The 11,068-nt window shown below is 46.4% G+C and overlaps 1 protein-coding gene across 2 annotated transcripts in view; it reads right to left on the bottom strand.

The window, feature by feature from the left end:
- Positions 1 to 5,372: 5,372 nt before the first annotated feature.
- LOC135521706 (nuclear receptor subfamily 4 group A member 3-like) overlaps positions 5,373 to 11,068 on the bottom strand; it is a 40,612-nt gene continuing 34,916 nt past the window's right edge. For both annotated transcript variants that reach the window (XM_064947377.1, XM_064947378.1), the window contains exons 7-8: positions 7,799 to 7,977; positions 5,373 to 5,687 (exon numbers count right to left, since the gene is read on the bottom strand). In XM_064947377.1, the coding sequence (XP_064803449.1) occupies positions 5,428 to 5,687; positions 7,799 to 7,977 (439 nt within the window). In that variant the 3' untranslated portion in view covers positions 5,373 to 5,427. The remainder of the gene's footprint in view (positions 5,688 to 7,798; positions 7,978 to 11,068) is intronic.

Below are 11,068 nucleotides of genomic sequence, written 5' to 3'. Positions count from 1 at the left end.
GTGTGACGCGCGGGAACAGCTAGAATTTCCACTCAGTCGGACTATCACCACATGCACGCACGCACGCACAAGTACACACACACACACACACACACACACACACACACACACACACACACACACACACACACACACACACAAAACTATGATGTGGAGCTGCTAGGAGGGTGGAGTGGTGCCCGGTGCATGGTCACAGCACTAGGCTTAGAGTGGATTATTATGGACATGTCATCTCCTGTGGCTCTTTATTGTGTGTGTGTGTGTGTGTGTGTGTGTGTGTGTGTGTGTGTGTGTGTGTGTGTGTGTGTGTGTGTGTGTGTGTGTGTGTGTGTGTGTGTGTGTGTGTGTGTGTGTGTGTGTGTGTGTGTGTGTGTGTGTGTGTGTGTGTGTGATATTGGGGATAAAGCAGCATGCGCTCCTGGTCCTGCTGGGAGATAAGCAGATCTATAGCAAGCCTCTGTACCTCTGTCATCACCTTTAACATTTACACACACATACACGCACACACACACACACATACATGCACTTCCTGTGCTGGTTGGAAAGCGTTTGAGGAGGCCTCTCTATTTATGTCATTGGGCCTCAAACACCAAGCCTGCAGGGGGGCTCCCCTGGTGTGTGTCTAGTCCCACAGGGAGACTCCCGCAGCAGAAAGGTAAAGCCACAGCAGACTGAGGGGGAGGAGCTGAGCACACAGTGAAAGTCTGGACACCCACATCACACCACAACATTGTGTTGTTTCAGATGTGTGTCTCCCATAAAACTTCAATTAAACACAGAGTCTCAAATAGTTGCCAATCCTTTTAATAACCAGGCAGCGGCACACATTTCAGCAAATAACACCTGTTTCAAATAAATGCTGTGTCTAAATGTAATTGTTTACGAGTGAACTTCAGTGAGTATAGTAAAGATTTGCTCCAAGAAGATAAAGAAGAGCCATTGATGAGACGGCAGTGTGGTTTGACATGGTCGGCTCAACTACGGTGGATACAAGAGGTGCAACGAGTGAGACAATGGTGCTGAAACGTGAAATCGGGGGTGTATGATGGGCAGCCTAGTCTTTGCATGTCTGATCTGTGATGGATTTGTTATTACAATGTTTATATTGGTCATACTGGTCACAATAACCAGTGTGGTAGTCATTTCAACATTTTGTTTGAGCAAGAGCTCAAAATGTTCACCTAAAATGACATACCCAAATCTAACTGCCTGTTGCTCAGGATCTGAAGCAAGGATATGCATATTCTTGATACCATTTGAAAGGAAACACTTTGAAGTTTGTGAAAATTTGAAATTAATGTAGGAGAATATAACATTAGATCTGTTAAAAGATAATACAAAGAAAATAAGCATTTTTTTTCTACCATCATCTTTGAAATGCAAGAGAAAGGCCATAATGTATTATTCCAGTCCAGGCACAATTTACATTTTGGCGAGTAGATGGAGGCAGTGTATGTGCAAAGTTTTAGACTGATCCAATGAACCATTGTATTTCTGTTCAAAATTTTGCATCAAAGCTGCCCAAATGTGCCTAAGTGGTTTTTTAATAACTTTTCAAGTTCATAACTGTGCACTCTCATCAAACAATAGCATGGTATTCTTTCACTGTAATAGCTACTGTAAATTGGACAGTGCAATTTCTGCCAATATCAGATATGTCTATGTCCTGGGAAATGTTCATTTTACTTACAACCTCATGCTAATTCCATTAGCCTACATTAGCTCAATAGTCCCACAAGGGACCCACCGATAGAGGTTAGGGAAATAGACACCTGGCTCAAACAGAAGCCTGTCTCTAATAAGCACCAGGTTGTGTTCATTGATTGAAGCAAATAAACGCCCAGGCTATAAATGTACGTTTTACAGTATATGACCGAATGTGTTTACATGCGTGCTTGTGTGTGTGTGCGTGCGTGTGTGTGGTGGCAGGACACAGGTGCCATCCGTCTCAGTGTAATCCAGGAAGTGTGTCTCAGCAGGAGAGGAAGTGCTTCAGCGGGGAGCCCCTCCCACTCATGAATATTATATTACCCCCCATAATATACTCACCTGACTTGACCAATTTTAAGTACTGGCATTCAACAACACAAAGAAATACCTAAAACACTAAAAGGACCAAGTCACTCTTCAAGTAATTAGTTTAAAATGCCTTTATTTGAGTTATAGCATGTTCAGTAAAACAAAAAGTGTAAAACTCTGAAGCGTTTCGGCGTCCTAGTTTTAAACGGTTTGTTCAATTGAACATGCCATAACTAAAATAAAGGCATTTTAAAGTAATTCTATGAAGAGTGACTTGGTCCTTTTAGTGTTTATGACCATTTTAGCCTTTTACCAAAGAGCACCTTCTACCTACAACATTCTACTGTGGTATTCCAGCAGGACTTCCTCCCTTCATTTGCTATAAACAAATAACACTTTTATATTTATATATATGTAATATTTACCATGTTGTACTGTTTTGTTGTTGGTTTGATGGCTGCTGCGTTCACACACAACCTTGTTATGTGTTTGCAATAACTGTTTTCAGGATCCCCTTTAAAAAAGGCTCAAAGGACTATTCTGCCTCCATCTCTGATAATAAATCAATGTAAACAGTGGGATACCACCTGCTTAGAGTATATGTGTGTGTGTGTGTGTGTGTGTGTGTGTGTGTGTGTGTGTGTGTGTGTGTGTGTGTGTGTGTGTGTGTGTGTGTGTGTGTGTGTGTGTGTGTGTGTGTGTGTGTGTGTGTGTGTGTGTGTGTGTGTGAGTGAGAGAGAGGGAGGGAGAGAGCTGTGTGTGTGTGTGTGTTCTAATGGGAGCTCTAATTAAGACTCTGGGGGTATCTGCTATCTGTCAGCGCTGATCGATCGGCTGGCAGAGACTGACAGCTCCTTCTGTGTGTGTGTGTGTGTGTGTGTGTGTGTCCCTGTCTTTCACTTCTGTCGTTGAGCTCTCTGCTCTCTGTGTGTGTTGGTGTTATGTCACTCATCACTCAACACTGTCACTACCTGTGTCAGAGGAGACTTAACACACACACACCATCTCTGTACACAGTGTGCCAGGCCTTTCACCTGACAGCTTACTGGACACAGGGACATCATTCTCTTTGACAGAGGGACAAGATGTTAGAGTGTTCTGAACACACACACAGACCACGTGGTCAGGCATGGGCGATGTTCTAAACGGTTTAACACCTGGATTAATGTGTGCGTGTGCATGTGTGTGCATGTGCACGAGTGATGGCAGTGACAGTATAGACGGTGTGCTGTGAAATGTCACCATGGCGATCGATCATGTTTAGCGAGGGTGGAGGCTGATCTGGTCCTCACGCTTACATGAACCCTCCATCCTCCTCCATCCCTCCTCCTCTACTCCCCATCCCTCCATTTCCCTACTAATTCTCCTCTCCTCCGTGTGAGAGCCTGAAAGGTCCCTAGAGAGAGGAGATCCCCTGACCTGTCAAGAGGAACCAACCGTCACCACACACACACACGCTCAGACACACACACACACGCTTAGACACACACACACACGTGCACGCTCAGACACTCGGTCACAACCACACACACTCAGACACACACACGTGTTCAGACACACACACACACACACTTCATTTCACATATCACACTTATTCAGTGATTTTTATTTCATTTATTTAGAAATGTGTGCAGGATCAATTCCTTGCAGTGAATCCTCTGGTTTCCCTCATTGTCCTGATATAACATTAATTCATGGTACTGTGAGTGATGATGATGATGATGATGATGACAATGACGATGATGATAATGCTGATAGGATCAGCAGACTCAGTCAGTCAGAATAACCAGCAGTCAGAATAACCAGTCAGTCAGAATAATCAGGTCTACTTCATGATGTCAAAGTGATGAACAAAAACTCCAGTCAGAGGGAAATGGAAAACAACTTTTTTTACTTCTTTTAATTTCTCTTCTTCAAAAAAACAATGCACAACTTGTACCACAATATTTGAAAAAGCTAAAAACACTTCAAAATATTAGTTTTGTATATATATATATATATATTTATATATCTATAGAATTGTATTTTTTCCTTCTTTCAAAACGGATGCCTGTGAGTGAGTCTGTGATGTGTAATGGTGGATGGCCGGGTGGGGGGGGACCACACACACACACACACACACACACATGTGCAGTCTGACACACAAACCAGGCCAGGCTGTCATAACAGCTTCATAAGAGCTTATAACAGCTTATAACACACCATGCATATGCTCCTGTACTCCTACACAGAAACACATAGACAGTAACACTGTCCTCCAATCTCTCACAGCCTCCATATTACAAACATATAAAAAGAGCATGACTGCGGAATGTTTCAACCTCTCCCAGGCCCCTTACAGTCATCCATCGAGCACCCTTCTACTCCCAGCCCCCCTTTCCTCCTCTCCTGTTCTCCTCCTCTCTGCCACTTCGCTCCCTCTCTCGGGGAGCAGGGTGGGTGTGTGTCTGTGCTTGTCACCCTCTGAGGGTGTAAGTGCTGCTTGCGCTCTTTCCTCCAATAATCCTAAGAGTTGATTCTTAAATCTACTACAGCCAGTTCAAGTCTGAGAGACTGAGTCATCAATGGTTAGTGCTCAGTACCTCCTCACAAATCTCTCTTTCTCCCGGAGCTACTGACAGACTGGCAGTACATGGCCAGTCTTAGTATTAAAATCATTTAGAGTTTGAAATGAAACCTTTCCATCTCTAGCTGTTGCTTTAAAAAAAAGATAGCACTTGGACAACAGAGCCAAACAGCAGTCACTTCACTGTGTGTGTTGGGTGTTTTATATAGATCTTCTGTTTTAATGCCTTGTGTTGTGTGACTAAGCTCACACACACACAGACAGATTGCTGGGTCACTCACGCTGTACGTCGTCTTGACTGACGATACCTTTTTTTTATTTAAATGTCTCCTTCCTCCAATTTCGCAGGGGGAACACAAAACAAACACAGCTTCTGTTTCCCTGGGACATCATCAGAGCGTCACACACCTACTCACACAGACTGCCTTCCCCTCCCCCTAGGACAGACTGCTATGAACTTCAGACTGAACCGAACCAGACTGAAGCAGGCCAAACCAGTCCAGAACAAAGACCTGGGTCTTATTTTCCTCCTTCAGGCATAACCAGACTAAAACAGGACAGAGAAATGTCACTTTCATTTTTTTGTCATCCTTTCAAATCCTCCCATCACATGAGAAAAACGGTCCAGATAGAAAGTGGTAAGCATATGAATAATTGTCTTTATGGCGTGAAAAGCATTTTTTGATTGGTTGTCCTTAATGAGTGAAAAGCCATTTGATTGGCTGTCTCTCAGCTTGGCTCAGCGAGTCTCGCTCCTCTGAGCGTGGCTGCGTGGTGCTCTGGGGGGGGGTGTCTTAAACAGGATGTGACACGTTGTGTGGGCATAATCAGCCCAGGCAGCATCAGTAGGGCAGAGTGTCTAGGAACCTGTCAATCAGAGGTGGGGGTGGGACTAGGTCCTCCAGCTTCAGGTAGAAGATCCTCTGCAGACCCTGGGTCCTCTGGGAGCGGAGCTCCGCCCTAACACCCAGCACACGACTTAGAGGGAGCGTGGCCTTGGAGGAGGAGGAGGGGCCAAAGCCCAGGTGGTCTCTAAGGCAACAGACCACCTTGTTCTGCAGCTCCTCAACGCGCTTACTGTCCTTCAGTCCTGGGACCTGCTCTGTGGAGACAGAGGGGAAGACTGGTTAGACACTAAACAGATACACAAAGAGAGATACAGGACACACATGCACACAGTTCTCCTCCACTTGCTCAGAGCGCTACCAGCTCAAAGTACGAACTCCATCTTGTTTTCCATTCAATTCCATCTCATTAGTTCCTGTGGATCTTGTTGTTATTATGTTACCGCAGCCTTAAACCTTAAACAGGCTCTAAACCTCCGAGACATACACACCCTGTCTGTGTCTCTCACTGCAGATCAATACACACACTAACCTAACATACCCCCCACCCGAGTCCTGTGACGATTTACATATAAACACACACACACACTCTCTCACATAAACACACTCGCCTGCTCTAAGAGGTTGACATCAACACAAGTAGCCAGTACTCAACAATTAGCAGATTATTCGCTCCTGTGAGCAGCCAAATGAGATTAGACACTCACACATTCACTGCCCTTAGCAACCCGACCAGCCTTAATGTGACACTAACTCATTCTGTAGAGAACAGGGTGTCCAGACAGTCACACACACGTAGTTTGAGTCAGTATGTATCAGAAAGAGTGTGCGTACTGTGTGAGTGTGTGTGTAGAATGCTAGCCTCCGTGTGAGACGTCTACTGTCTGTGTTGTTGGACTCTTTTGTGCGCTGTGTGTTTGGTCTGCAGTCACTGCCGAGGTCCTTTTCACCTCTGACTGAGAGAGACAGCTTTCAGACCTCATGCTCTCTCCCTCACCTCTATACCCTCTCATTGTTCTCTGAATCCATTCTTTCTCTCTCTAACTGAGTTCCTGGGGAGGGAGGGAGGGATCGATGGCTGTCTTTCTGCAGAGGCCACTCTGCCGCGGTCGATGGTTCTAGCAGCTCTACAGTAGCAGGGTCCTGTGTGCTGTGTGGAGGTGGTAGAGTGCCACTGAGAGCCGTGCGGACACCATTCCAGAGCCGAGCTCCACGGTGACCCGGTCGATCCGGCACAGAGTTAAGTGCTCCCCCAGAGAGGAGAGGACAGGGTGGGGGACAGGGATTGGACTGTGTGTGGGGGAAAGGGGTGTAGTAGAATTTGAAATCTCAGAGTATCTTTTAAAATTTAACCAGGCAAGTCAGTTAAGAACAAATTCTTATTTACAATGACGGCCTAGGAACAGTGGGTTAACTGCCTTGTTCAGGGGCAGAACGAAAGATTTTTACCTAGTCAGCTTGGGGATTTGATCTAACAACCTTTCGGTTACTAGTCTAACCATTAGGTTACCTGCTAAGTAACATGTTCGGCAAAAAATAGTTAAATGAGGGTAAATAAAAGATTGAGATAAAATGTTTCTCTTTGTTGAATGACCCTCTGCTCTCCCCTGTCTGCTCTCAGCTCTTTACTCACTGTCTGTTGAAGTGTGTGGGGGGTAGAGTCAGATAGTGTATTCTGTTCTGTGTGCAAGAGGCATTCAGCAGAACACACACACACACACGAAGGAATCAGTGATGCTCCTACGTGGTTCACACTCATGCTCTGATTAAGGGACCAGGTGTCAGACAGGTGCAGCAGGTGCTGCCGGAGATCAGATGTACCTTCCGGACCGAGGTGTGTTTAAGTGTGTGTGTTAGGGTATTAGGGAGTGTGTGTTAGGGTGTTTGTGTGTGTGTGTACTTGTTTTATTACATTATCGGGACCCCAATGTCCTAACATTTCACCTGAATGTCCTGAGAAGGTAGGAAAACAAGATCTTTTTTGAAAAGTTAGGCATTTTCAGGTCCTGAATTTATCCAAATGCTATTTTAAGCTTAAGAGTTAGGATTATGGTTAGGGTTAGGTTAAGGTTAGGTTAAGGGTTAGGGGCTAGGGTTAGGGTAAGGGTTAGGTTAAGGGTTAGGTTAAGGGTTAGGGTTAGGTTAAGGTTAGGTTAAGGGTTAGCGGCTAGGGAAAATATAATTTTTAATGGACCAAAAATGTTACACTACAAAAAGTGTGTGAGACGTCTGTGAATTTAACCTGATTGCCGTGACAACACTGAGTGACGAGGCTTAACCTAAAGCCTACACATAAAGGATTGTGTGTGTATTACCTGTGTGTGTGTATGTGTGTGTGTTTGTGTGTGCGCATGGGTGGGTGTGTTACCTGTGAGCAGCACCAGGGCAGCCAGGCAGGAGAAGGCGGATGTGTCCAGGTTGAGACTCTGTAGATGAGAGGAGAAGTCTCTGATGGAGTCCAGCCACTCTCCAAAACCTCTCAGACACTGGAACCTGCTCAGCACCAGGCCATTACAGAACACCAGCTTATCCTCCGACAACAAAGACCTGACAGAAAGAGGGAGGAGAAAGAGAGAGAGGAGATATTGAGACGAGAGGGTGAAAGAGAAAAGCGAGGGAGTAGAGAGATGAGATAGAGGAGAGAGTAGAGAGAGAGAGGAGAGAGTATTAGTAGAAAGTGTAGTATAAATATCGAACACACAGTGCGTTGATCTCTGTGCCCTGAGTGTGTGGTGGGAATCATATGTCTCTTAGGAGCTTTTCTATTGGCCTATCAGTGCCCCAGTCTAAAACACTGAGCAAGGAAACAATTACAATAACTACAAATGAGAAACAGTGGCAGCACACATACACACACACACACACACACACACACACACACACATCAAACGCAGGCATGCAGCTGATTAAAGTTCTGTTTTCCAAATTAGAACGTTTTAAAGCATTCCTGGTTTCTGTGCAGCGGTGTGGGGGAAGGTGAAGGGTTAGAGCAGAGGGCTGTGTTTGTGTGTGTGTGTGTGTGTGTGTGTTTGTGTGTGTGTGTGTGTGTGTGTGTGTGTGGAGGGGGGAGCAGGGGTTAGGCTGTGGTACACAGTGGAAACACAGATCTGGTTTGTAAAGCTTTTTCAGATGCATTTAACCATCGTTTACACACACAGTCACCCTACTCCCCTCTTACTATAGAGAGATATAGAGGGGGAGAGGGAGAGAGAAAGGAGAGAGAGAGAGAGAAGGAGAGAGAGAGGGGGGGAGAGATAGACAGAGTAGGAGAGCGATGAATGTTCTTTATTAGTGCCTTATAGGTGAGCGTCTCTTCCTTCATATAAAACTCCAAAGCAGAGAGCTGATGCATCCAGCAGAGAGAGAGGAAGAGAGACAGGGAGATGAGGAGGATGAGTGAGAGAGATGGGGGGAGAGAGAGAGGGGGAGAGAGACAGGGAGATGAGGAGGATGAGGGAGATAGATGGGGGAGAGAGAGAGAGAGAGGGAGAGAGACAGGGAGATGAGGAGGATGAGGGAGATAGATGGGGGAGAGAGAGAGAGAGAGGGAGAGAGACAGGGAGATGAGGAGGATGAGGGAGATAGATGGGGGAGAGAGAGAGAGAGAGGGAGATGAGGAGGATGAGGGAGATAGATGGGGGAGAGAGAGAGAGAGAGAGAGAGGGAGATGACGATGATGAGGAAGAGAGATGGAGAGAAAGAGATGAGGAGGAAGAGGGAGGGAGGGAGGGAGGGAGGGAGGGAGGGAGGGAGGGAGGGAGGGAGGGAGGGAGGGAGGGAGGGAGGGAGGGAGGGAGGGAGGGAGGGAGGGAGGGAGGGAGGTTGTGTGTAGCCTCATATGAAGGTCTGTACTAACATTAGCTGTGCTGGTTAGCAGTTATGAGAGAGATGAAATACTGTGTGTCTAATTATCCTCATTACAGTTTAAGAGAACTCCAACCTCATCTACACACACACACACACACACACACACACACACACACACACACACACACACACACACACACACACACACACACACACACACACACACTCATAAAAACACATGAATGCATGCACCCACACCCACTCACATACACAAACAAACACACACACAGAGACATACTCACTCACAAATAGACACACACTCTCAGCACTTGCCAGTCAGTACCAAGTGGGGATCCCAAGAGTAGAGGAGAGGAGAGGGGGAACAAGAGAGAAATGAGAGGGAGAGAGGATGGATGGATGGAGAGGTTAGTAGGGGGCACTAGAGAAGAGGAATGAGGGATGGGTCTGGAGAGGGACCAAAGTAGAGAGATGGAAGAGAGACTCAGCAGTCAAACACACACGCACGCACACACACACGCACACACACACACACACACACCATTGCTCACTCCTGGATGTCTGCCACACATTCCTCTCTCCCCTGACTACAACCGTCACCACAGAGATCACCCAATAACCATGACGACCAGTTTAAAAAACGGAGTGATTACGGCAACACCAGCGGGACCAGCGCAAATATACCCTACACACACACACACACACACACACACACACACACACACACACACACACACACACACACACACACACACACACACACACACACACACACACACACACACACACAAAACACACTCATGTGCATGGTAACACATACTGTACATTTGGGGCCGGAGGCATCTTGGTTCACCACAGGGCCATAGCAGGATCGCAACTGCAATCATAATGTGTGTGTGTGTGTGTGTGTGTGTGTGTGTGTGTGTGTGTGTGTGTGTGTGTGTGTGTGTGTGTGTGTGTGTGTGTGTGTGTGTGTGTGTGTGTGTGTGTGTGTGTGTGTGTGTGTGTGTGTGTGCGTTTGTCTCTCTCTGCAATGAGTGTAAGAAAGAGTACTGAAACCACCATGTGTGACGTTCCTGTGCAGTGGGAGGTGACTGCATGATGTTTGGTTGCTGGTGTGTGTGTGTGATGGAGGCCTCTCTGAATCACCAGTCCAGAGTGAGTCAGAGGCCCAGGCTGGTGCCCCCCTGGTGGGGCTGAGACGCCTCCACCCACCCCCTACCCACCATGCACCTGGAGGCCAGGCTGGGGATAGGGCTGTGCTGTACACTTTCTAATTGTGTAGAGTTTAGTAGAAGTAACATACACATGCTAAAAGCAGTGAGTGTGTGTGTGTGTGTGTGTGTGTGTGTGTGTGTGTTTTCTATCCCAGACAACTGCTTAGACAAAAGGATGAGCTTGTACCCCTCCCTTTGCCATCCCATAAATTTAGCCAACCACATACTCTAGGGGTCAGTACAGTAACCCATAGCAACGCTGTGGTACAGACAGGCTGGGGTGTTCACAATGGCACTGCAGGTATCCACACACGCACGCACGCACACACACACACACACACACACACACACACACACACACACACACACACACACACACACACACACACAGGAGCTGAAGTTTGACCGTTACAATTTAGACAAACTGAAGACTTATAGAATGTTCTGAAGTAGAAACATGACGTCAGCTCTAAAGTTGACTCAGCTCTGTCAATAAATGACTGGTTCATCCCTCTATAAACACTCACATGCCTACACACACACACACACACACACACACCAACTTCTGTACGTCAAACACCAGACTCAAGGGATTG

The sequence above is a fragment of the Oncorhynchus masou genome, chromosome 30, assembly GCF_036934945.1.
Source record: "Oncorhynchus masou masou isolate Uvic2021 chromosome 30, UVic_Omas_1.1, whole genome shotgun sequence".
In the NCBI taxonomy this organism is placed as follows: Eukaryota; Metazoa; Chordata; class Actinopteri; order Salmoniformes; family Salmonidae; genus Oncorhynchus; species Oncorhynchus masou.
The sequence above is the reverse complement of the archived record's forward strand: the minus strand, read 5'-3'. Positions and strand labels throughout refer to the sequence as shown.